This window comes from Anser cygnoides, chromosome 20, assembly GCF_040182565.1.
Source record: "Anser cygnoides isolate HZ-2024a breed goose chromosome 20, Taihu_goose_T2T_genome, whole genome shotgun sequence".
Classification (NCBI taxonomy): Eukaryota; Metazoa; Chordata; class Aves; order Anseriformes; family Anatidae; genus Anser; species Anser cygnoides.
Window position 1 is genome coordinate 1,415,337 of NC_089892.1, and position 27,872 is coordinate 1,443,208.

The 27,872-nt window shown below is 40.2% G+C and overlaps 1 protein-coding gene across 1 annotated transcript; it reads left to right on the forward strand.

Annotated features, from left to right (window-relative positions):
• Positions 1-872: 872 nt before the first annotated feature.
• Positions 873-27,867, forward strand: PSMB7 (proteasome 20S subunit beta 7). The gene is made up of 8 exons (XM_066980618.1): positions 873-1,031; positions 1,161-1,254; positions 1,606-1,703; positions 2,216-2,356; positions 3,596-3,711; positions 12,123-12,181; positions 25,526-25,677; positions 27,628-27,867. The coding sequence occupies exons 1-8, from the start codon at positions 970-972 to the stop codon at positions 27,737-27,739; spliced, it is 834 nt and encodes a 277-aa protein (XP_066836719.1). The 5' UTR covers positions 873-969; the 3' UTR covers positions 27,740-27,867.
• Positions 27,868-27,872: the final 5 nt, after the last annotated feature.

Consider the following 27,872-nt stretch of genomic DNA (forward strand, 5'->3'; position numbering starts at 1 on the left):
GACTTTTTAAAATCAACAAGATTTTTAATTTCAGGCACTTATGTCTTTTTTTTTACCTAATTCTCTAGAAAACAAATTAGACATGTAATAAAATATGCGGTAGACTTCTGAAAAATCTCACTACGTTTGCATTTAAGATGCATCCTTTCTTGAAAAGCTGCCCCAAGTTCTTTTGTCTGTGAATACACCGGGCCATTCCTTTTCATATGTCAGTAACCTGGGAAAAAGAAAGCTAAAACAAAAGTCTGATGTAGTTTATCTAGAAAACAGTGAAACAATTTTATTGATCTCCTTGAAATACAGCAGGAGTTTGCTAATTTTGAAAACGGGCATTTATATTTTCTCTCTCACCATACAACCATGACATTAACAGCGCAGCAACGTCAGGTGGGTTTGCATTTTCTCTTGCAGTTGTAGGTTCTTTGTAAGATCTAAACGTAAGAGTCAGTCTGATGAGTGCATGGAGAAACAGGATTATAGTAGTGCAGGACGGACCACCTTCGGCTGCTCGGTGTAAATTACATGTAAACTGCAGTTCACCCGTGTCGCTTTCTTGTCGCTTATTTCAGCCTGGAAACAGACCAGCACTCACTACGGGGGGCTCACACTGCCCCCGGCCCCACACCCAGAGCCCACCCTTCCCTCTCCCTGCGCCCCAGCACCTCTGCCACCGGCTCCAAGCGCTCTGAGCGCTGAGAGCAGGGCAGGGACCCGAACGCAAACGGCTCCAGAAGCACGGCCTGGCACCTCCAGGGTGGGAGGAGCGGCCCCCCCGGCCCGGTGCCCGCACGGAGCCCTGCCCGCACGGAGCCGAGCCCTCACGGAGCCCGGCCGGGCCGAGCCGTGCCCCGCCGCCATTTCGCAGCGCCCGGCCGGGCCCCGAGGCGGGCCCAGCCCCGGCAGCGGCCCCGCTGCGCGCGCAGGCGGCCGACCCGGAACCGCTCGGCGCGTCCGTGCCGCAGCGAGGAGATGGCGGCCGTGTCCGTGCTGCAGGCGCCCAGCGGCGGCTTCAGCTTCGACAACTGCGCTCGGTGAGGCCCGGGGCGGGCGGGCGGGCCGGGGGGGCAAGGGGATGGGCGGGCGGGTGGGCTGCGGGGCTCGGGGTCGGCGGAGCCCCCCCACCTCCCCCGCCCGGCCCCAGCGCTCGCCCTGTGTTGCAGGAACTCGCTCCTGGAGGCCGAGCTCGTCCAGAAGGGGCAGCGGCTGCCGGCGGCCCGCAAGACGGGCACCACCATCGCGGGCGTCATCTTCAAGGTGAGGGGCGGCGGGCGGGATCCCTGCGGCGGGCCGGGCCCGAGCGCTGAGGCGCCGCTGAGTCACGGCGGGGCCGGGCCCGGTGCCGGCCCCCCCCCCGGTGCCGGCCCCCCCCCCCGGTGCCGGCCCCCCCCCCGGTGCCGGCTCCCCCCCCGCTGCCGAGCCCCCCGGTGCCGGCTCCCCCCCCGGTGCCGGCCCCCCCCCCGCTGCCGAGCCCCCCGGTGCCGGCCCCCCCCCCGGTGCCGGCCCCCCCCCCCGCTGCCGAGCCCCCCGGTGCCGGCTCCCCCCCCGGTGCCGGCTCCCCCCCCGGTGCCGAGGCCGGGCTCTGGGAGTCGTTCTCTCCTTGCGCAGGATGGCGTGGTCCTCGGAGCAGACACGAGAGCAACCGAAGGAATGGTCGTAGCTGACAAGAACTGCTCGAAAATACACTTCATTTCTCCTAACATCTAGTAAGTGTTAAATCGTTTGTTGTGTGAGATTTTCAGCTGTTCCCTTTGCCAGCAGCAACTATTAAGGTGCTTAAAAACAGTAATTTACGTTTATTAGCCAGGCTTGCTCATTTTTGGCATTTTATTCACATCTAAACAGGATATTTTGTTTTATGCTTTGAAAATATTAACTGTATGGGAACTTAATTTCTTCAATTTTGCAATGAGGGAAAGGGATGCTCAGACTGCAAATGCTGAAAAGAAAAAAAAAACTCTTAAGGGGCTATAATTACGTATGTCGCTCATTAGAATTACCAGTAGCAAGGCTGTTGTGTTTCAGAAACTGTAAATGCTGTCTAGGGATGGCCAAGAAGAAAACCCAAGTAGTTACAAGGAGTTGAATGACTTGAGGCAGCTTAGGAAGAAAAAGGAAGTTTAAACTTGTTGAATAAAGCAGGCAGAATGCTCATAGAGGCACAGAGTTCCTTTTTTCCCCTCCCCACCTCTTCCAACTCACTTGCAATATTTTCCAGTTGTTGCGGTGCTGGAACAGCTGCAGATACTGATATGACAACTCAACTGATTTCTTCCAATCTGGAGCTCCACTCGCTGTCTACTGGGCGACTTCCACGCGTTGTCACAGCTAATCGAATGCTAAAGCAAATGCTTTTCAGGTAACCGAACGTTCTTATTTATTAATAATGCTATTAAAACTTACCAGCTGTGACTCAAGCTCCTGTGAGTGCGCATCCTCACTTAGCCTGCTTAACCTCCATAACAAGACTCGAGGAAAGACTGAAGAATTGCTGTATGTGTGATATTTTAGAGAACTGATACTACGGTTGTGCTGTGTTGGTAGCATTTATACTGCAAAAATATAAGGACAATACTTTAATGAACTGTTCACACTGTTCACACCAGTGAAAATTGATCTGTATCTTTTTGTGACAAGATGGCTGGACCAGTAATCTTGTAAATGCAAGCTTTTGAAATTGAGAATTTTATGACCTGTAATAGAAATAAAATATGAAAATCTATTTTATTTTCAAAGGAATAGAATGACTCACCATTTGAAACTTGCAGCTTCTGTTAATACAGAATTCTGCTGGTGGTTTAGTGAGATACAGGAATATAACACTTGGAAGTTGTTCTGCAGTTGTCCTAAGAAAAATTATCTGATTGCTTGACTGATTGGAAACCATTACAAATATGGCAGTTGTACCCCCTAAATAGCAACGCAACTTAAAATGTGCCGTTATTGAGGGCATGTTCTCCAAATCTTTTTAAGCATTGCAGTATTGTTTTAATACTGTTTTTTGTAGAAGTAAAGAATGCTGTTGAAAGAGAAAAAAGAATGAAACAAGCATATTCATTTAGAGAGATTGTTCAAACTATGGAAGAGTCTCCAGCACAACTTTGTTCAACCAAGTGACCTCGATGAATTACAATAATTCAGCTCACTTGCTTGATGCTGTATTGCTGGGCAGTTTGCCTTAAGCGTGTCATAAGACAATGAATTAAAAAGTTAAATCAGCCAAGAACATCTTATGGAGGAAACGAAGGAATATATTTTCTTTGAAGTCTCTAAATATAAACATAATTGCAGATACAGGAATTTCATGCAAGGCTTGAAAACTGTTCTGAATTCTCTCCCTGTCAGCACAAATGTATCTTCTAGCCTCCTTGCTTGTCCAGTGCACGCTTGTTCTGGTTGACAGTGAAATATATAATGTTTTAGTTAATTTCTCAGTTTAGGCTGTTGCTCACAGATAGTGAAAGCAGTCTTTCTGTTATGGAAATGTACCTGGTGTAATCATGGAATAATTCTCAAATGCATGCGTTGTGTTTAAAACAAACAAAAAAGCACAGCTTTATCGTAGGTTTCCATGTTCACGTATAAACATCGTCCCTAGGTATCAAGGCTACATTGGTGCTGCCCTGGTTTTAGGGGGAGTAGATGTCACAGGACCTCACCTTTACAGCATATATCCCCACGGATCAACTGACAAATTGCCTTACGTTACCATGGGTAAGTGCTGGTTCCCTAGTACTCTGACACAACTATCTGGTAAAAAAGTGTAATTTTTACGTAAATTCTGTTGTTTGCTGTGAGCTGTGTAGAGCTCAGACTTCAGAGATAAAGCTGTACCCGTATTTTTGTGGCAGGTGAGATGTTCTGTTTTGAATGCTTTAAGGATATGGGCTATTATACTATCTAAATCTTAAGCGGCACAAAAATGGTATTCAGAAAGTTGCTCTTTTGGTTTCCCAGCTTACCTCAAAGCAAAAGAATTTGCAAAAACTTACTGTAAAAAATCTATAGAAACTTGATGTGCAGATAGTGCTAACTTATGCTTCATATATAATCTTGCGTGGGGAACTGCGTTCTTCCTGAAGTTTTACTGCAGTTCCATTAGGAATAAACGTGTCTCGCTTCTCATTTGGACCTATTGTATTTCTTGCTAAGTAGCAGCAGTGTTTTAAGCAAGAAGGTGCTTCACTGTAGTTTATTTGCTACGTATGATTAGTTTTAATTACGATAGGGAGCTTCTCAATAAGAAGGTTATTTCTGTTGTTGGGGTGCCAACTTGACATTAGTAGCCCACCGTCAGGTTATTAACTCTAAGTCTTGCATCTGTACCTTTTCTGTAATAGCACTAATTTGAACTATATGGAACTGAAGTAAATTTTTAAAAGTTTCTGTTGTTGTGGAAGGTCCTTTATTTTATTATTATTATTTTTTGAAAATGTCCTGCAAGCTGATAGCTAATTTTAAGCATGAACCTTCTTCCTGCTCCTGCCTTGTGAGGGCTGTGGAGGAGAGTGTGAAGCTGTTCTTTGATCTTCCTGGCATCAGCCTTCTGTTTTTGTTGGCCAGAGGTAGCCAAGTTTTAGCTTGCTTTAACCACATAGTTTTCACCTCTTGCTAAGAAAAAGATAGAGGTTCCTAGAAGAACCAAACCAGCCTTTAATCTACATGATGGCCTTGCTTCTTGGTGTCATTCCTTTCTCTTCTTGTGAGATACATAGTATATTCCTCTTTAGCTGTTTTTCCAACTTCCTATTCACAATCAGTGTTTCCTGTGGTCCCTACACTCCAGGAACTAGCTTGTCAGTTTCAGAAATTGACATTTGCAACTTGAAAAGGAATCATCTGGCTTAAGTACACATTGTTTACTCCAGTAGTTTGATACAAGTGTTGCATTTGAGGGCCTGCAGACTGTGAAGATCCCTTCTTTGCTATTTCTGCCAGCAGTTTGTGTTCTAAAAATGAAGAAAAAAGCAACTTAAACAGTAATGTTTGTCATGCGTAATGCTTTCATTGCCAACAATTAGAAAAAGCAAGCAAATCATAAAAATGCATTTCTGTATATATCTTATTCAGTTCTGGATTAGGGAGTGTGATACCAAAAACTGAAAACGTGTAATTTTTGCATGCATTTTTTTGACATTCAGGTAGTACTGCCTTGCCAAGACCAAGTACAAAAGTAATGTTCAAGGTATATAATAAAACACAGTCTTGGTAAATATATTCTGATTTTTTTTTTCCTCAACTGTAAACAAGTATATAGGATAACTTGTAAATGAGTGCTTCATGGCAGCAGAATGCAAATGCAAATCATGGGCAGCTTTTCTGGAGTATCTTGTCTTTCTCCATTAAAAGCAGATCCATTCTTCCATTGCTTTCCAATTCCACAGAAGCAGATGAAGAATACCTACAGGAGAGAATTAAACTTTTGAACTCCTCAGTGGTGCTTTGCAGTAGCAAAAATCTCACACTGAAGTGGCTCTTGAGCATAAGCCCGTTTAGTTGTGATCTCCTTGATAGAGCATTGGAGGCCATTAGGAGTATTTTTAAGAAGACACTATTCCAGAATACAGAATCTTCATTCAGCTAGGAATTCATACTATATCTTAAAACTATTCATTGTCTGTGTCGTCTAGATAAATTTCATTAGCTAGACATCTTGATCAGTTTTTTATTTATTGAGGGAAGATTGAAGAGGCCCCTTGGTAAGAATCCAGAAATACAATCTTCGACTTGCAGGAGAGCCTTGGTGATTGCCATTCTCCCTGGTTATTTTTTTTGAAAAGGGAATTAACACACACGTTTTTGAAGAGGACACACACATCTTGAAATATTACTGAACTTGTAAAATCTTTTGCACACAGTTGTACTTTCAATGGTTTCATCGTTTGATCAGTTCTGTTCTGTTTTATAGACAACAATTTGAGGTTGAAGAGTAAAAACGGGTAAGAAAGGTAACTGAGACACTAGTAAGAGAGAAAACTGGTGTCTTATGAGCTGATAATAGTCATGTGCTGTATCACCTATGATTTTTAAGATCACTACCCTAGCAAGAATATCTTATAAGCTGGAAAAAGTAAAATTCCAAACATAACTGGGGTTGCAGTTGGTCTCTGAACTCAAAAGAAGACACTCGTTTCAGATTTACCTTTCATTTTGAAGACTTGAATGATTTTTAAATGAAATCTTGGTTTCTGCAGAGTTGCAGAAGTGTAATGTAAAGTCCACATAAATCAGAAAAGCAAATTGAAAGCAGAAAAATGAAATAGGTCAGATTAATAAGCAAGACTTGCTCTATGTAGCTTTTATGCTGACTCTGTGATGGGAAAATACAACTTCAATTTTAGTTAATCTTTTCCTGTTCATGGTTGTTATCTCTAGATTAAATGCCATTAGCTATATTCTTGGAAATTTTAAAGCTTTTTTTTTTTTCTTTTTTTTTTTTCCTTCTGGGTCTCTCTTGGAGTATCTACAAAATGGCTTTTCTGCTCGTCTGGAAGAGCAGGAACCAGAAATGCCATAACCTGTGGTTTGGGGATTTTTTCCTGAAACGGATTCAAAATGCCACCACAACACTAAGAACAGAAGTTCTTAGTGAGCAGTTTTTGTGGAGTTCTAGTACAGTGCATTAAACTAAAACAGCCTCATTGTAAAAACAGAATTTATGCTGTAGGCTTTTTCATTTATTTGTCAGAAAAACGTGTACTTCTGTGGGACAGGGATTTAACTTGTCCGTTCTCTGAATGTGGTTAAGGAAGTAGTGGGTTTTAAAAAACGCTCAAACTATTTGTTAGGGCTTGACTTAACTTTCTTGTACCAATTCGTTTGACCTTCAGGCCACCACTTTCTTTGAATTTGTTTTCAAATTTCCGTTGCGTGTTCTTGGTAATTTTAAAGAGATCACAGCCTGTTTTTATCAGAGCTTTAATATTCCTCATTTGTTAGAGCTGAGGATGTGATCTCAAAGTTTATTTTCTTAAACATTTTTAGCGTGGAAAAAAAAAAGTCTTTGAGAACGCTGGAGGAAACACAAAGATTCTGGTATAAGTGATAAACCAGGGTTGTATGTATGAATCTATTTCAAATGTTCAGCGGATTGAGCCTTTGTGTGGGACAGTTAAGTGTGCATGTGGTAGCTATTCCGAGAAGCTGTGGCCTCTGAACTAACTTGCTATGCGGGAAGTTAATGAACCTATTTTTAACGCGCAGCCTTTAACAATTAAAGCTTTCCATGCCTTTGAACTAGTAAAACAGTACAGCTGTTAAACTGAATGATCCGGTTAGCTCTGTGGGTATGAGAACTGTGATCAACTTACAGAAATTCTGCAGAGGTGGTGCTGTACCGATAGATGGTGCCGTTACCTTAGCAATGGGAACATTACTTGCTTGGCAAATGAAACCCATGTAACAGTCATGTTATGTGATGTCATTGTTTAGCCTTTAATAGAAGAAAAAAATAGTGTAAATGTCTGATTCTTATAATTGCCTTATGTCCAATATTGTAGTAAACTGTAAAACCGTAAATGACTTTAAACTGCTAACTACTAGGAGCTGATTGCCTGAATAAAGTCGCACAGCTGCCGTTATGTTCACGGTTACTTCTGTGCCTATGCTTTCAACGCTTTAAAATATGGTATTTCTGAAAATCCTGGCCATTCCTCTCCCTCTACAAAAATAACGTAGTGGCAGAGCATGTTCAAGTAAGTAAGGGAGTAGGCTCTCAGTGGATTAATTTTACTCTAGTTTAAGCTTTGATTTGCTGTCAGCTGTGCCAGATCTGTCTGGTGATTGCATGTTACTTCTGTCCATGCTTCCACACAAAGCCCTGCTCAGCACAAATGTTCTTTACCTTTATATACGCGGTACACTGATACTACTTTGTCTAATGACTAGGATATATTTTAGTAACAGGAGATCTGCTTACCGTTATAAATGAAAGAGAACTGAAACAGCAGAAAATGTATCAAAGGTCATATCCAAGATAGTAATAGGAGTTGTATTTCTGTTTTATGTAGACCGTAATGTTTTTCCACAAACGTTTGAAGGGTGGTTTATTAAATCAGGATACATATCTTTGGCCAATCAATTTCTGGAAATGAAATTCTTAATGGGAAATGTTGCTGAGGTGTTGGGTTATTTTTGTTTTAATGTGCTAAAATATCTTGCCTTGAATGTATTTGTGGACGGGTAGAGAGATGTCCTCCCTTGCAAGGCAGATTTAAAAGATACTCAGTGCTTACTCAGGAGTGAAAACATCAAATTAAACTGTTTATGCTGACAAAGGACAAAATTGGATTTCAGCAAACGATGCAAGATTGTCTGATTGCTTGGCTTGTCTAGGAAAGCTCCTGGCCAAGACTTATAATGAAATGCGTGCATAAAATTAAACCACTTGAAGTCTGTAGTTCAGCTTTTGGAAACAGTAAGTATGTTCCAGTAGTCTCTAGTGGCAGAAGCCAGTCCCCTGGTACCTGTGTTGCTCCATATTCATAAATCAGCTCTTCATGCATTGGCAATGTTGTCCTGCCGAGCAAGCAGTACCACCACTGAGACTCGGCCCCTCAGCCAGGAACCAGGGTGAAAAATGATCCTGATCGATGGGGCTGTGGAGATCACCAAATTTTTACCTAGGATGAACAGCAAATTGAATAACAATGAGTGCGTGTGAATAAATGCCCTGTCAGGGAGCCCTGACACTGATGGATTAGGAATTGCTAAATGTTGCTCTCGCAAGGCTGTGCACATCCTCCGGTGTGGCAGGCTGAGGTAGCAAACAGGTCCTTGGATGATGAAAACGGGCTGTGCTTAGCAGCGAGGAGCTGTCCTCAGTGAGTGCTCTGCTAAAAAGGTCCAGTTCGTCTGTCGTAGAAAAGCTCCTGCAGTTGCAAAAGACAATGGAAGTTGTTAGCTGGATTTTCTGCCAGGTGTCAACAATTATCTTTTACTTCAGATCTGATACCGAAGTGGTACGACTCCTCGTGTAAATGCCAAAGGCATTTTTAAAGTCAGATTATTACAGTCAAGTCTAGGAATTTTTGAATAATTTGGTTGTGAAAACTTATTAAATGGCCAGTCTTTCTTAAAGAAGTAAAACAAAACAAAAAAACTCGTGTGGTCTTTTAATTAAGTTCTCTGGTTCGTGCTAATTGCAGGACTGAAAAGTATTTGCCTTGGAATACAACTTTGCATCTCGGTTTTTATGGTTCTTTATTTTTTGGCTATTGGCGTTTTTATATCTTTAGATGCCAGTGTAATATTTCCTGAATATTTCTGTTTCAAAGGTGTAGCTTACTGAAAATGGATGTGAAATAAATTCTTCAGAATTGATACGGCACTTTTTTCTTGTTTCCCAAGGTGTTGAAGTAATATTGCCATTGGTGTTTTAAAAAAGTCCAGCTAAAAGGTTTCTGTATATTATGTAGCACAAATGCATGAAGACTTTACCAATTGTATTTGGTTTTAATTACCCTTACTGCTGATTTACAGAAGAGTTGTAAGCTAACATCTTTTTTTAAAAAAAAAAAAAAATCCAACCAAGAGAAGTTCCTATTTCTGCACTGATAGTGTGGATTGTGTGGTGTTAAGTTCCCAAACTTAAAAACAAGCTATCTATCTCAAGCTATCTAAGATAAATAACTGTTGAGGTATCGCTTTGGGTCTGATCTCAGTTGAAGATGCTGTACAAGGATTCATTGCATCACTGCTTCCCTGATTATTTTAATAGATTTGACGTTGATTTGCTGCAATGTTGGATCCTCGCTGACTTGAATCAGTTGTGTGTGTATGAGGTGGAAGCGTCTATTCCTCATTAGTGGGTTGCGTTTTGCAGTGCTTGGATTTTGTCTTTCTCCAGACGTTGTTGCGGGCTTACGGGGAGTGCAGGCAGGGGGCTTGGTGGCTGCTGCAGAGCAGCGCCCGCGCCGTGTTCCTGCGTTTCTGTGCGCGCTGTGTGGGACCGGGGTCAGTCCTCCGGGAGCACAAAGGGTGGATTGAGGCTCCTTGCCTTGGTGTGCTACAGGTGGCTGCGTTAACTCACATCGGTAATGGTTTTCAAGCAGTTCCTATTGCTGTTGTCAAACAGCAGGTGATTTGTTCTGGTGGAGGAACTCAGAAGTTTCCATATATTGATGTTCCTAAAAACACAGTTGTTACAGCTGGTGCTAGGAAGAGTAAAGAACTTCCATTGTGATAGTTAAGATTACCAAAATCTGTTCTTTCAGAGAATATTTAGCTGTGTTGCAGACTTCTGCTAAGGTACCTTTTTTTACAGGCAAGCTTATAAAACTTACCTTGGGATTCATAACCAGTTGAGGAAAAAAACTGGGTTTAAGCTGCTTTTCCATCGTTGCTTCCTGTTCTTGGAATCTTGATTTTTAGACATAAACGTTTACATGTAGTGATAATTAAGTACGTTTTCAACAACTCTCCTACAACCTATGTTGTAGGACCAGCTACATTTACGTATTTAAAGCTGATATTAAATTTGACGTTTATTTGCATCTTGGTAATGTGGTGAGATAGTTAAGATTTTTTTTAACCTTTCATTAGAAATGTTCCAGCGTCATTGTACAAAAAGAATTATTTTATAGTTTAAGTCCTGTATTTGTTTTGGAATGCACCTTATTTTGACCTTGTTTGAAGGATCAGTAAAATTCCTTTTATTTGGTGATTTGTTCTGTGACATCAGCTGTTTGTATCAGCAGTTCATTTCCGCTATTAGTTGCTTAAAAATCCTTTTTATTCCCAGCTTCATCATTTAAAAAATGGAATCGCATATTGCTCCAAGGTGTAAATGAATAGTCACAGCCTGTAATACAAGTATGCACTTAGAGTGTCCTACTGCTTTTGGATGTGATGTATTTGGTACTGTAAAGGTAATGATCCTCAACCACAGCAATATTCTGTAACAGAAATATCTGTCATATTCATTGGGATTACCATGTTCATTGATTTGTGTCTGTAAATCTGCTGTTTCTACCCTTTAAATTTGATCTATAATTGGACCTCCTTAAATGGTTCAGATAAGGTAGTCTCTATTTTCTCAACAGTGTCACTGTCAGCTTCTCCTTTTTCATTATACATTCAGCAGACTTGATAAAATCAGCAGGACACCTCATTTGAAACTGTTTAATCGCTGCCTTTTTCTTTCACTAAACCATTGAGGTGGTCAAGCGATATACACAAATCATTTTAAATAGAAAATATGGCTTTCACTGTGACCCAGCTAAACAGATAGCAGTATGCAAAACAAGTTAAAAAGTAATAAATGCCAAAAAATCTTCTAATTGGAGTAAAAAATTGCAGGTAACTTTATTCACTCCCCAAAAGTAGCACACACTGAAATATGGTTAGGGCCACAGACAGACGGGATCCCTTCCTGAAGATTCACTCTGAACAAAGCACGTTTACAGTTTCCAATAGTATTGTACTGCTTTTTGTATTCCTTTATGGAAAGTGTATTTGTAACACCTGCAGTTAGTGCTTTGGGTAGAGACGGGCTCCCTTACGTTATCATACTTGCAGCGTGGGCTTTAGGAGAAGTAATGTTAAACTCGTGATGTCATCTTTGTCATTTCGTCTATTGAGTTGTTATTGTTGAAAGTAAAAATAATGGCATGAAATAAATGTGTAATAAACTGTTAGATGTGGGAAATAACCTGATGGCAGCAGCCAGCAACCCAGTTACCTCTGCTGGCTTACTCGTCCCCTGCACAAAGGTGGCTGTGCCGGGGCAGCTCGTTAGGGCGATCTGTTCCCTCTGGGCACCCCAGTGTCAAGTGCCGTGCCCTCTGGTGTGGGTCGGGGAGTGGAGGAGCAGGAGTTGAAGCTGGTATTCAGGTAACTCGCTTTTGCTAACCTCATTTTCATATCTCAGTGTTTACAGTGATAAAAAGGCTGTTGGGACAGGGGACACTAGTCCGTGTACACCAGATAACAAATTTAGGATTAAATTAGGTGTTGGACCTCAAGAGGTAGATATTGTGTAGTGGTTTTAAGCGAAGGTAGACTTGAGGTCTGATTTGTGTTGTTGATTATTTGTTACCTTTTCTTTAATAAATTAATAAGAACCAACCCAAAATCTTGTATCTAAATATGTTGGCTAAAGAAGCGTCCTCATTTTGTTACCATAGGTTCTGGATCACTAGCAGCTATGGCCATTTTTGAAGATAAATACAAACCAGACATGGAGGTAAGAGATGATTTTTTCTTTCAGTGTTTCTTTGGCTACAGTAATTCTCATGACATGACAAATTTAAGAGATTTGCTTTAAAAAAGTTAAATCTGCTCAAATGCTTAAAATACATTAATGTCAGCTTAATGTAAAGAAATTGGGGGATACAAAATTTGAATAAATGTATAACCTTGCAAATTTAAGTATGGAAACACTTGTATGATTTTAATGTAGATGAAAGCTTGAAAAACATGTACATTACTAATCATAGTTGACTCCAGGAGTTTAACAGCACTTGCATAGTCAGTTTTGCTGTTTTTTTTGCTCAGTAGTCAGGCAGTCTCTTCTTTATGCAACTCTCAGTCTTTAAAAGAGAATAGATGATTGTAAAAATAACAAAATGTTCAAGTAGCATAGGAAACCAGTTAGATTTTGGGTTGATTGGCTATGTTCAGAACTAGCAACTACATTCTTGTTGTTACTATCTACTTAAAAGCTGGTTATTGGGAGACTTGGTTGTGAGTTGTTCATGTTTTGCCAATGATCAAACTTGAGAAACGTTATGGTTGTTCATGAAAGGGAATCATTAAGGAGAGCTATAAAAGCTGGAGTGTCTTGATGAAGATCTGAATAAGTTATTCTGTTATATATTTTTTTAACGGATTTATCCAAGGACATTATTTTTGTATTCTCTCTAGTATTTCATTACACTTAATAGCACCATGTTCAGTGTCTGCTAAACTAAAAATGGCGAAAAATCTAGTTACCTGCAGGCTCACGACTGATGAAAAAAAACAACACCAAAAAACAATTGTAGAGCTTTCTGTGACCATATTTTGTGAAATGCCTCAGTAGTGTCAAGACCCCCTTTAAACCATGTTAATCTCTTCAGAATTTGTGAATGCTCCTTCTCATTCTAATCAGTTAATAAGTTCACAGTAAAGAAAAAAAATTAGAACTGAACACAAAATCAGAAAGTTAACCCATTAAAATGACTTGTAACATTAACTCTTGCAGTCATTTGAGCATGAAATACACAAATAACAAATCTTACTAGATATTCAATATCGCTGAATAACACACGAAAAGTTGATGAACTTCAGAAAAGATCTTCAGACGTTCCTCATCTTTGTAGTGCAACTGCGGTGGGCCATTTTCTCCCCTCCAGATGTTGCCATGACTGCAGCGTGTTTTCTGGGGATAATCCCATAACTCTTGAGTTCCTCACTAAAACTGATCAATTAAAATTTACACTTAAAGCATGTCATATGCTGTTATATATATGAAATAGTTGTGGGTGTGCAAAAATAAAAAATGCAGGAAGATGAGGATTTGTATGTTGCTTCAGTGTTTTAGGTAATATCTGAAGAAGCTGGATTTCTGGCCTCCAGTATATTTATAAATGCTATCAAAAACATTGGAACCTTTTAATAGGCACTCAAGTATCTTCTGTAAGTAGCATTGCACTAGATAACTAATACAAAGAACCACTAGGTGTAGAGGTAGTCTTTCTACTCTTTTTTTCCCCCCATACTGCTGTGAGAATGACACAGTCTCTTTTCTAGCCTCTCCTGTGACTATGCACTTGGCATGTGTGCTATTCAGACTGAAAACATGGACTGCAAATCCTTGGAATCAACAGCTACAGCATAATAGTCCCCTTTCAAAGATACAAATGTCAAAGAGCTATGCTATGAAACTAAAAATCTTACCTCATTCTCAGCTAGTTTTCAAGCTTGTATTTTAAGGCTTTCTTTGTGTAAGAGCAACCGAAAATGCACCCAAATTTGGTAATTTTCCAACTTTTCCTGTTTAGAAAGGTCATCCTAATTAAATTGTCTTCATACACAACCGTAAATGGCAGCAGATACTCACTGTTAGAACAAGCATGTGGAAATGCAGCCTACCAGTTTGTTGAAATAGATATTTAGATGTTTGAGGCTTGTGTGCAAGCCTCAAACCCTTAACCCTTCCTTTGTTTTTATGAGACATTCTGTTGTCTAATAATTTAATAATCAGAATATCTAAACCAGCAAAGTTTCAAGTGGTAGAGCTCAAACTGTACTTTTAAACACTTCTTCTTGCTGTTACAGCTGCCATCTTAAAATATTTACTTTCTATGCCAGATTTATTTTTTCCAATAAAATAACCAAATAGCACACTTCTATTGAAATTAAATTAAATCCGAACCACGCTGTGTATTTTATGTAAAATTTGCTATGAAATGGCAATGATGATTAAATTTAAAATTCGTGGAGATTAATTTAATGAAATGGGTAGAGGATTAATATTTTTCTGTCAAGATCAATACTGCTTTCTTTTGCACTAATTGTCAGAATATCTTGCTAGGGCTACTGAAGGGTAGTGGTGTGCTGCAAGACCATCACATCACAGAAAAATGATTCAAAGGCAAACTGTCCTGCACCCTCTGGTATCGACTTGCAAATTAGCATCTGGAATGTAATTAAACAAGCTTAATGAAAGTAGCAGCTGAATACTACTGGAAAAGACAATCAGCTTTTTTCCCTCTGATACATATTCTGTACTATTGAAGCTGATCACCAAACACATCGTATGAGCACAGTTAAAAAAAAATTAGCATTTATTTGAAGAATAGGAACTGTTTTTCATTCTGTTATGCTTTTGGCATGCACTGGTGTCCCATGAGAGCCATGCCACAGCAGATAGTGCACAATATTTATAAATCCATGACAGGCAATAATAGCAACTTGAAAAATTCTTTTGCTAGAATTTCAAGTTGAGAGCTGCCAAAAGCTGAGAGGATCAAATCTGCAGTGGCAGCTGCTGTGCCCTACAGTTAGAATTGTAGACTTTGAAGATTCTCAACTTAAAAAAAAAAAAAAAAAAAGGAAAAAAAAAAAAAAGACTGCAGGCTTAGCCAATTTTTGCAGGTTTCTAGAGCCCTGGCTCTCTGCCTTTTGAAGATGAGTTGCTGAAGCTTCTACCACTGCCTGAGGCATGCTAACACCAGCAGGATGTGTTTTTTTCCACAGACTTAGTGTGTCTTCAGATTTAAGTAGCACATGCTTTATCAATGCCAACTGTGATGGTCCTTTCCCTGGTTGCAATGCCGGGAGATGATCTTTACCCAACATCCTTCAGAGAAACTGCTAAGATGGATGGTGACGTACACAAGTGCCACTTCTGCAGTCTGATTTATGGAGGCATGTTTCATTATGAAGCAAGTGCTGGCCTCTAGAGGAACCATTATAGATTGCTGAAGATGTGAACACTTTCAGCCCTGAAGGCCTGTAGATGCTTCAAAATGTAATGCCAAGCACCTAACTACTGTGGAACAATATTAATCTGTCATGTGGGCAGCTATAGATCTACTTTAAAAAACATAAGTGGAAGAACAGCACATCTAATAGAGTGTTTTGAGCTTAGATCTTTCATTGCAGCCAATTTTTCTTTCAGCAGAGTAGCCATATGGTTTTTAAACCTTAGTCAGAATTTGCAAATACGCTCATGCCTTCCAGTGTTAAACAATAGTGAAGAAGTGCTCTGAAGCAGTAGATACGGCAGCCGTCATGATCTGGGAAAAAAGTCTGCCTATGGTATTAGATACTGGAATCCTGGCTTTATCTATGCTGTGGTTGTTGAATTCCTAGGGAAATGGGGGAGGAACGTTGTATGTTTTGTCCTGGTATTTGACTTCTCTTTGAAAAGTAGAAGGTTTTTTGTCTGTAGAAGAACTACTACATGTACAGTGAGGCTATACTGTAGCTTCATATTTAAGCATGGAAACAGGCTGTCTGTAACTTTCTTTTTTGTATTTCATCAAAACAGCCAAGTTTATTAAAGGAGGATCTAAAAGGAAGAGAGTGAGGAGAAGCCACAGAAAGCAGTATTACTGCAGAGAAAAAATAAAATACGTCTCGTAGTGAATTCAGGGGCACAGAATAGGTGGGGAAAAATGGAAGGGGATAAGAATCTGGCAGCTATTTAGTAATTACATCTGAAATGGATCGTTGCAAAAATGTGAGATTATATTTACAGTCATTTAGTACACCATTTTTAGTGTGGCAGGAAGTCGAGCAGCGATGACAGAAAACCAGAAGCTCTGGAGGGCAAGGAATGGATTTGAAAAGGGGGTTGTGATGCTGTGACTGTGTTCCCCTCGACGCACACTGGCCCTCATGCAGGAGTAGCTCTGCTGTCCGGGAGTTAAAATATTTTGCATCCTGCTTTCCCACCAGCGATGTGCGCTCCTTCACCTGGTGGCCAGATTTGCTTTTGTGGCTGTTCCGCAGTAGCTACCTTTGCTGACTTGCTTGGTTTTGACAAACATGGGTTAGGGAGCAATCTCACGAGCAGTCCAGCTGGCAGATTTGGTAATCCCTTGTAATGGAGAAATGAGAAGCAGACCAGCCGTGGGAGGTAGTAACCTTTTCCAGCTAATGGTTCCAACTGTCCGAGTAGGTGTGCTCACAAAGAAATTACAGAAAGGAAGAGGGCTGGAAGTGATCTAGGTTTAAAATGCGTAGTCTCGGGCTCTTTTGGTCCGCAGTTTTGTTCCTGGCTTTGCCATCGATTTTCGAGGTACGTGGGAGCAGCCCCGTGCCCCCAGAGCGAAGGAGCTGTGGCATAAAGGACGCCTTCCCCGAGATGCTTTGCGTGCACTGAAGGTCTTTGCTGTATCAAAGGGGAAGGTAGTATGAACACTAGTTTCAGCACATGCTTCTTATTTATTTATCTTACTGAAATAAATATCAGGCTTAGTACAAAATATTAGGAAAACATGTCACTTTCTTCCATTTTTAAACAGCTGACATACAGATCATTCAAAAATGTTTCTGTGCTTATATTTCCTACTGTCCCTCAATATAGTGGCATTATTTTTGTTTATTAGCTACTGAGAATAATACTGAGCTATTTTTGGAAACTGCCAAAACTCTCTAATCTTCAACAACAGTTCTCCTCATTCTTATTTAGACTGCATCTGTGTGATTCGGGGCTCAGGAGCAATGACAAGCTGCATATGAATTCTGTATTCATTAGTGATGGTGATCAAAATGCCTGTGTCCCCGCCATAGGGCTCAGGTGTGCAAGTCTGCAGGCTAATCCCACCAGCTGACATTCAGAGGTTTAATGACTCCATGGGAAGGTGACCACTTGCTGGGAGGTTTGTCGGCTGAACTCAGACAGCAGACAATAGAGATCAAGCCAGACTATCAGAGTTAAGCTGGAGAGCCTGCCTGAGATACTTGAACTCCTGTTGGTGTCAAACACAGAGATTAAGTAAATGGAAAAAAAAATCTGACTCTGTGAACAAAAATAAGTACTTAGTATTTATGTGCTCTGTATATCTGTTTATTTCATTACTCAGTGACAATAACGGAGACTGTTAGTGGCGTGTTTTCACTGCCTTTTACTGATGGAGCTCTCAGTGATACAGTTTTCATGCTTTCCTTACGTACCTGTATTATTTTCTCCTTCAGGGACCTGAATACCATGGGTAAATATCAGATATTACCACAGACAGCCATCCAGAAAATAAAGGCTTCTCATGCTGTTCCTTACTTTTTTAGGTTAAACTTAGTGTACCCTAACTCCGTTTCTGCTTGGCGCGTTGGCCAGTCAGTTCTGTTCTCATCTTCCGCAGGATTGTGCCTTGGATTGATTTCCATTGTTGAACCAATGTTAAATGGGAAATACGAACCTGATTTAAAATGGTCTGTGCTGCTTCATAGCTACGTGGGCTCTGAAACGGCTAAGATTACTGGAGAAGAGTTTTGAGGTGTGCTTTTGAATATATCAAAGTACAATTTCTGTGCAGAAATCAGGTGGGAAACCGCCGGCAGTATTAATCTGGGTTACCAGTAGTACCCCGTAGCACTTTCTTCTAGCTTTCTGTTTATGGGCTCTCAAAATAAATAAATTTTGCCTTGTTTTAAATTGGGCCTTGCTGCATGACAAAGAGCAACCATTTCTTCACCTTTACGAAAGTAATACTTAAACTTTGTACGTAATAATGTAGACAAGGCAGTCAGAAGCAGAGCTCCATGTTAAGAGATCATTTCACTGCAGAGGGTCGATGTAGGACAGGTAATTATTTTTGATGCATTTCTCAGGAGCAGGTGTTCCTGTTTAAATTGTTTCAGTTTGTATATCTCCTATAACCGCAGAACCCAGGCAAAACATGCTGGAAAATATTTCAGGTGGCACGGAGCCCGAGTGCCGTCCTGCAGCGAGGACTGCGAAGGCAGAGTGCGTCTCCGTGTGAGCGGAGCAGACCGGATGGGCGTGAGGCTGAGGGGGGATTGTGCCTGGGCTCCGGGGGGGAGGCATCCTGCGAGCCAACAAGGTTTATGCAGCTTTTTGGCGTGTTTAGGAAGAAAAAATTACCAGGGCCAAAGACTTTTATTTTTTTTTCCCCAAACGTTCACTTTCATTCCCTTCCATCGTTTTTTTAGAGTTTAGGTAATAGTCACGTGAAAGTTAATTTGCTTTAGTTGAAGCCAGATGTTATTGCTGGATATTAATCTTTTGATGCACAGTACTAAGGCATAGATTTTTTTGTTTTTATTCCCTCCATGGTTTACATTTCTTGCTACATCCTGGCAGCTAAGGTTCAGTGCCTTAGTGCAAGGTAATGCAGTGGTACAGAAAACCGAGGGTACCGCGCCGGGTAGAACTTGCAGCCTGGCAGAATTTACAGCTCTGTTGTTGTTGAGCGAGTTCATTTTATTCTGAGAATCGATTCCCTGAAAAACGTGACCTTTACACAGATACAAACAATAGATTAAATGTGTTTTCATATTAATTCTTAGCTCAAAGTATGGAAGTAGTATTAAAAGAAGCCCTGCAGCTGGGAGAGGAGCTTGTGATTTAATTCTGTACCAGCGGAGTCATGTATTGTACTAGTCTCCTTGTAAGGAATGAAATATAGGAACTAATGTTATTGAATAGGAGTTCCGAATCATATAAGTTTTTTGCCTTGGCAGGTAATTTGGCATAAATTGTTAATGTAAATCCAGGTTAGTGGGGAAGACATTATTTTACTAAAAAAGATAAACTGCTGATTAATTCAGTATAGAACTCAATTACAAATTGAAAGTGTCTCTGCGGGACGCCAGTACCCTAAAGACAGCAGATGTTGAATTGATACTCCAGCATATTTCACACTGGTATGAAATATTAACATGGTTTATTATACTTGTGTGGTGTACAATATCAGAAAGGGGGAGGTGGCGATGAGCATGGGCTTGCAGGCGTCTGTACCAATGGAACAAGAAAAAAATGTAATTACTGAGAATAGTAATTAGGGACTTAGGTATATTTTATTTGAAAAGATCTTAGTAAGAACAGTTAGAAAAATAAACATTTACTAATATATTATTCACAACAAAATTTGCATCAAATGCAATACAGAATTATCCGATATATTAATGAATTTAGGTAAGTTTGCGTAAAAACTTAAATTTGATGAGGTTTAACAAGGCTGCTAGGTCACTGCTGTGCTCTGATTTCTTTTTTGCATAATTTTCTGCCTATGCCACTTGTGCTGAAAATTACTTCCTTTCAAAACTAAATTTCCTGCATTTTTTGTGTATTGTAGGCAGCATATTAACCCTGATGTATTAATAACCCAGAGTTTTAAGCAAATTTTTTTTTTGTCTTTCAATGTATTGGATCAGTGATGGTGCCACAGTCTCTGTAGAGTTTGCATTTGAGAATATGCCACGTTCTGAAGGGAAAAGTGGTGTAGTGGCACAAGGAGACACAGGAATGTATGTAACTTAAATTCGGTTGTGCTTCATTTTTATTCATTTAAGTAGAAGTCCCAACTTTAAAAACTTGCAGAGAAGGTAGAATTCAGACAAATGCGATTAAAGTTACCTTATTATGAAAGCCATTCCAAACAGAAGGCATGATCCACAGCATTCGACAGGATGTGTTCTGGAGAGAAAATTGTAATCGTATTTAATAGTCTTCGAGTCCTTTTAATTTTTCCATCACACTTACTGAGAATATTCAGTAGTTTCTACCCTTTCTTTATGCGCGAATTGGTATTTGCTCCCAGGACCCATCTTTTGTGTCTTACTGCTACATGTCTCCCAGATGCTGCTAATCTTTACAGATTCTGATTTTCATAATCCTTTTGGCTTACTTTGTGACTTTTTAGAAAATGAACAAAAGCTGGTGGTGGAAGGAGCTGGGGAGGGGCTAGAAAGACTGACCACTTCCGAATTTGTTCATCTCATCAAAGCTGAAAGAAAAGCAAGATACAGTGATTGTAGCATAGTTTATTCATTTTTATAAAACAGATTTATGAAACAAACTATGTTTTTCATCTGCTTGTGAGGTACTGCTTGAAATTCACACTCTTTTTTGGTGAAGACTTGTGAAACCCAAGTGGTTGAAATTACAAGTGCCAGCCCCTTTCCAGCTTCAAAAGGCAGCCAAAACAAATTTGTTCTCACTAAATGGAGCCTTTCAACGTCTCTGTACAAGGAAAAAAAAAAAAGCAATGTACTTTGCTTCCCAGTTTTGTTATCTCTTTGGACTTACCCCGCAGATTTTAGCATTGCTTCCAGTTACATATTGATCTCTACCACGATTCCTCCCAACAGACAGACCTGCACATCCTCTCGCATGTTGTAGTCTGCTGATTACTCTTCCAAAGTCTAATTATGCTTCTGTAGGTGCTTATGTCCTTCAAGAGGTATCACTTTCCTAGCCTCCAATTCCCAACACTTCTTTATAGATTTTTTTTTTACCATCTCTGCCCTTCCTGAAGCTTCTGATTTCTTCCCCTCTGCTTCCTTCCATTCTCTTCCCACCTGCCAGTCTGGTGGACTCTGCCTTTCAGTAGGACGTACTTTTTATGTTACAGAATTTGAACAGATTTAATTCTGCTGTAAAAGTCAGTTTTGTTAAATGTTTTTAGATTTTTTTTTACAAAAGTTGTTACTTATACCCAATGATATTCATTGTGTACTAATATTTCAAATTCTTACTGAGACTTAGATATTTGATACATAGTGCAGTTCTCCAACACTAACAGGATACTGACGACCTGCAGAAGCCATTCATTCCTTTTTGGTAAGAATTAAAAAATAAAAAAGCTTTCTGCAGTTTTTAAGTATGGAAAAGACATCTTATTTAACTCGCTTGTGAAATTTTTAAAAAATAATAATAATTTAGGAAATAATATTCACAAAGCAGTTCAGCTGCTCCCCTTACTGCTGTAGGCATCATGATTAACTTGTTTAAAAGCTATTAGTACAATAGCATTAACATGAAGTAGAAATGTCCACATCCTCTGTAGAAAAGAGTCTTTTTCACTTCAGTAGTATTTGAAATCTGGAAATCGCTTAAGTGAGAGGAGAAACTTGATTCAAGTCGTATACAAGAGTAATGTGTAAAAGTTCCTTATTGGTGCTGTTTGGGACTTGCACCATAGCAGCTGTAGAGAGGTAATCCATCAGTTCTTGAGTGTCTACAAAATGCAACTCTCCAGATAACAGGTTTAAAGTAAAGATTTAATACAGTCTCTATCTACTATGATGCTGCAGTGACAGTTTAAAACTCATTCTCTAAATCTCAGCAGACTTTATAGCTAGCAGTGGGCTCATATAAAGCTTAATGGCATTACAACACATAAATCATCTTTTAAAGATGCTACCAGTAGCTCCAATATTAAATGCAGACAATTGTCTGTGTTATAAATAATTTATCAAACACCATTTCAGATTAGCCTTTCATGCTGAGTTATTTATTTTAGCCTTTACTGTACTATTCCTAAGACGCGTTTTGAAAGATCCATTACTGGTCAGTTTAATGAACTTGGGGGTCTGTTTGCTCCCCCTCCAGCACTATGGTACATCTGTGGTGACCATTACGTGGCTGATCTGGACCTCTTTGCGCCTTTTACAAGTGCTGCCCATTTGTCATGTAGTGGTAAATGGAGTTGCACATTGGAGTCCTGGGACACATTGCGTGATGTAGTGATGGAGACAAACGGATAGCTCCATAAAGCGCTGCTTGTCACAACTGACTTGTATTACAGTACATCACTCTTGCTGTAATCTCATTTAAGAAGCAGTGTGGACCCGAGAGAATGATATTCCCAGTTAGCTTGGTCTTTGCAACCATAAAGTAGGAAGTGCTCCTTTTATATACTCTGAACTTTTAGGGTTTTTTAAGATTAATTATTACAGTGACTCATTCGTGCCCTTACACTTAAGACTGTGTCAGCACTTTTCACCATAACCCCCTATTTTCGGGTTGTAAAATAGCAGTCCTTGCTAGAACTTTGTATGCAGCATCTCTATCAAGGATATTTTTTTTCCCCTCTCGTGGCTATTCTGGTCATCTTTCTAAATTATGGAAAGGGGAGGAGGAGTAAACATAGCACTGTAGTAGGGTTTTCTATAATTAAAATTATTCCAGGTTCCTGAACTAGGCTCCACTATATCAGATGAAGGAGCTGAGATTACATTTTAGACCTTCTCAGTGTAACAGATGCTGTAGCGTGGTTACAGCTGAGCTCTGTTGACTGTACTGGTCATTTTAGAAGCTTTCATTTTGATAACAGTAGATTAATAGAGTACATTTTAAGAAATAATAAAAAAGAGTTGACTCTGCAAGATTTTACATAATTCTAAAAAAAAAAAAAAGATTAAAGGGGGAGGGGAAGAAACACTCATTCTGCTTTGCTTTTCCTAAGCTGTGATGTTTCTCTGGTACCAGCAGCTCAAGTAATAGGTTGAAATGTTTCTGGTTTTGCTGCCACTTTAATTAAAAAAAAAAATCCATGCACACAGTATTGTTTGTTTGTCTTAGTAGTATTGTGAAAATAAACATAAAACACCATCAGCACACATCTGTGCAAGCAGTCTTGTATCAGCTGAAGGAGAAAACACTTGCTTATCAGAGCTTTACTACCGAAACACAGAGGAAACATACAGGAATTATTTTTACAGCATGTCTGTTTTGGTTTAGTCAGCTTGGTGGAAAGTGTAATTCAGTGGAGGTGGGTTTCTCGTTTTTAAAGATTGAGGCTAATACGAACTTAGGCTGTTTAATAGTTTACTGAAAGAGCCCCACTCTTGGTCAGTACCTTAATGAAGCTGTTAGAAGAGGAACGCTGCTATTAACAAATTCTTTTATAGAGGGCCATTGGAGAATGCAGAGTATGCGCTGGGAGCAGACGTGATTGTAGCTGAGCTAATTTTGGGCTCCTCTTCAGCTGCACTTGAACGCTGGGGCTTGTGCAGCTGCCGTCTGAATCGGAGGCGTTGGAGGAGTTGGGCTCTCTTAGCATCGTGATTTTCACGGGCAGGGTAGTGTCAGGGACGCTGAGGCCTCTAAAATGAAGCAAATGAAAAAGGTGCCTCTATCAGCATCAGCGCTGGGCGTTTGCTCTTTCGTTCACGTCTAACGGCAGAAGATTACTGAGAGGTGGGAAATGTCAGCGAAGCGACAGAGTGCCCGCAGCATGCAGTTACCCCACCGATCGCGTCGGGCTGGCTGTGCAGTAACGGCCGTGAAGGACTGTAAGCTAAAACTGAGACAAAACTTCCGTGTTCATGGGCTTTTTTCAGTCTTAATCTTTCTCCTTGGAACAGGCCTGCTCTGCTCGTGGTGTTTCTTAAGTTCTTGTACACATTGGAGAAAAACCTAAGCTGGCAGCGAGGGGTGTGCTTTGTGCTCAGGTGCGTACCTAAGGAGGCCCTGGAAAGATGAAAATGGGGCGGGTGCAGGTGCAGGGGGCATCCCTGCCTGCCCTGCAGCCTGACGCTGCTGCCAGCAGGAGGGGGCAGGCGCAGCGGCAGCGGGGCAGGGAGCTGCAGGGAGTCCTGCGGCACGAGGGAGCGGCCGGTGCTGAAAACAGGCGCCCGTCGCTGTGTTCTGTAGGATTTAAATGAATGCAGTAGGAAGGTTGGTTCGCAATATTGATGCTCGCTATCTTTGGCTACAGTGTACAATTAAGGATTTGCTGGTTTTAGTTCATTTCTGATATTGCTGGATCTCATCTGTGACTTTCAGCTTTTGGAGTTGCTTTTGGAATAAAAATCAGCCTTCCTTGGGAGCTGTAGAGGGAGCCAGTGCAGCTGTAATAGCCTGTACTAGAAGAGAAAGTTATCGGGCGTATCAGAACTTGGACTTCAGAGGCCTCTATGTCAACATGCCGTTTATTTTGGGATGGGGGATGAAGATGATTACAAAGCTGTTGTGATATTTTAACGGAGAGTTTTGATGATTTTGAAATGTTTCCTTGTAAAAAGACACTAATCTGAATGTTAACGTGTTTGTGTAACGGAGATGCTATGGTGCTCTGTTTCAGACTATTTAGACAGTTTCCAAATAATGTAAAAAATAATTTAAAAAATCCTCAGTTATGGGCAGCATGCGTAGCTCACCAGCTGCATATTTGCACATTTAAAAGACAGTAGATAATACAAAACCTGTAAGAATGTGAACACCTGAACTTCTGCAGGATTAGTGCATGGTTTCAGCAGCAGTAAAATGTGAGCTTTATTTCCTGTTCTAGTTTTTGATTCTAATTTTGCTACAACTAGGATTCTATTAGTTGTACTAAATAATGTAGAAATGTATGTTTTGAAATACATAAATTAATATGCTTTGTATATATATATATATATATATAAAATGCATTAATTACCTATGGGATTTCTGAAGTCTATAGCAGACGAGGGACTGTAGCAAACTTCCCATTTTCTCATCTAAATGCTAAGAAGTCAATCAAAACCTGCACTATTTTGATGAAGCCACCTAGTTCTGCCAGTATGTTCAGCCAAGGTTTCTGCACTTGTTTTCAGGACTGGAATTAAAAATACTAGTAGGCTACAATTCAGTGCAGAGCTAGGCTGCCTTGCAACGCAGTTACAGAATATATTTTGTAAACCAAGCTGTGTTCCAAAATTATACAAATATTTTTGATACTGCAGAAGAAGAGTAAGTAGTTCCTGCCTAGGGAAAGATTGTAACTACTCTGGGTCTTTAATTTGTATGCAGCTGTTACAGAGGGCACTATAGGGAACTTGTTTGTGTGCACAGAAGCCTGTAAAATAAAATCCACATGTTTAATTTCTCCACTCATTGAGACAAAAATCTTAATTTTGTTTCTTTAACTCTCTTTACTAAATCTGATGCCTCTGTCTTCAGGGGCGAGAGGGATGGAGCCTGAACAGGATGAAGGCTGTCCCACTGTTCAGTAGGCTGCTGTTCATGCTCTGTAGTCCTTGGTGATTATCTCATTTATTGTTGTGAGAGCTCACAGCTTCCACTGTCACATGGACAAACATTTCTGTGAAATGCCAACGCTTGTGCAATGACAGCTTTTTTTTTTTTTTTTTTAAACTTTTACAGGAAGAGGAAGCCAAACAGCTTGTGAGAGATGCCATTGCAGCTGGCATATACAACGATCTGGGCTCTGGCAGTAACATCGATATCTGTGTCATAAGCAAGAATAAGTTGGATTTTCTCCGTCCATACGATGTGGCCAACAAAAAAGGCGAAAGGTTAGTGTTTCCGAAGCTGTGCATTACCTAGGCTGCTCCTAACCGTTCTTGTTTTGTCATACTAAATTTTGTCATAGTGCTCTCGAGATCTCTATACTGAATTTCAGCTAAAAAAGAGAACAAAATTAGTGGCTGTACTTGGCAGTTGAGAAGAGGCTTAGTTGCATTTACAGGTGTGTGAAAGAAACTAATTGCTTACCTGTCACCTCTTTGCTATGTTGAGTCTGTTCATGGAGTTTCAGGCAGTTTGAGTGTGATGAAGTTTCACATTTGTGACTGAATAGATGTATCAGGTAGCAAGAAGGTCCCACTGTGCATGTTTGCTGAAACGTGTGGTGCCAGAAAGACTCGTGGCATCACCATGCCCGCTGCAGTTCTGCCTAATTGTAGCATGGGGATGTGAAAAAGGAGCACATGGCGCAGCCCAGCCTGCCGTAGCTGTTACCTATGAACTCACTGCAGGGGTAAAACCTAAAGAAAACTGCTGAACTCTAGCCTGGGACTGCCAGGTTGTCTTCTAGTTCTAGACTTATTTTCTAGCCTGTGGCTGGAGAACATAACCTATGTGAGACTGCGAAGACAACAAACAGACATTGTTTTGATAATTTTCATAATTTTTCTCATAAATTAAAATTGTCTAGAAATGTACAGTAATGTGAAAGGACAGTTTACAGTTAATAGCTAACTATGGCAGTAGCAAGATTTAAGACTAAACTTGAGTCCTAGTTTATGTATAAATTAACTACAACTGTTGTTATGAACGTTCTTGCTTTTCTAATGAAATAGTGCTCTTAACCACTTCGGCCGTGTAGAAACCTGTGCTGCTTTCCAGCTCTTCCCTTTTGCAAGCCCCATCAAAAAGATCCATTTCAGTATGCCCACCCCACCCCCTTTTTATGGTTCTCAGTGTTCATTGCCTGCATTTATTGAAAATGACATTATTCTGTGACTTGTTTTGAATGATTGTAACACAAACCTAACTCTGTAAGTTGTTGGGAAACAAGGTTACATTTAAGGATGTAATATTGTCTTGCATCACTGAGAATATTCAGGATGCAGAGGTGCTGAGATTCTCAAGTGAGTAAAATTTGAGTGTTAGCAGAGCTGACAAATTTTACCTCTGAAGGCTCAGATGTGTTGTTTGGTGAACTACATTGCCTCGTCAGTGAAATTACAGCCCCCAAGGCAGTTAAAGGATTTGTGATACGTACTTTTATGTTATGTGTAGCAAGTTGTGCAACTTTTCAGTACACTACCAAAATAGTGGACTTCAAAGGAATCTCTTTTCCCCTTCTTTTTAATGCAGGTGGCCATAGCCAAACCCAAAATGAATTGCACTGCTTCAGTTAAAAATCCTTTGGCTTTCTTACTATACAAACTTGTACGCATGACCCTTTATTCTGAGCAAAGACTTCTCACTATGTAGGCAGTTAGCCAGAAGACTCTTCATTGAACATTTTAAGTGAGATTATGGCTTCTACTGTGTAAATGGGAGAGGAGTGACAACTCCTTTACAGTCAGATGCAGCAAAATTTCTGAAATATGGCTTGATTAGAGGCAGGCTTTGTGTTAAATGGTAGCTACAATTAGCATGGAAACCCAAAGTTTGTACACTGGTAAAATTAATCTAGAGATGAAAAAAAGCTTGTGCTTTGAGCGGAAGTACACAGCAAGAATGGCCTATGCTATAATGAGATCCAACTTATTTCTACAACGTAGCCTTTCAAGTTACCTGCTACTTTTTTTTTTTTTTAAAGACCATGCATTTCATGAATATGCTAGGTTAACTAAAACTTTATTAGTTGTTGCAATCAGTTTAGATTCTGCAATAAGCACAGTGTCACTCTGGACACTTCCATATCACAGAAGGCTAATTAGTTCTGAACTTTTAAATGAGTTTTCTTAGGTAGTACCATCTTTCAGCTTAACTTCCACTGTTTTCTTTAACAGGTATGGTAGATACAAGTGTGAAAAAGGAACTACTGCTGTTCTCACAGAAAATGTAGCACTCCTGGAAATTGAGGTGGTGGACGAAACTGTACAAACCATGGATACTTCCTGAACATTATGTGCAGCCCTTCTGTGTCACTGCATATGACTGCTAGTTATGTTTCGCTTTTAGAAGCCTTCCTGCTCAAAGAGAAACATGCAACTGCTACAGAATAAAGAGGGTTCTGACCATTCTCTTAATTAGT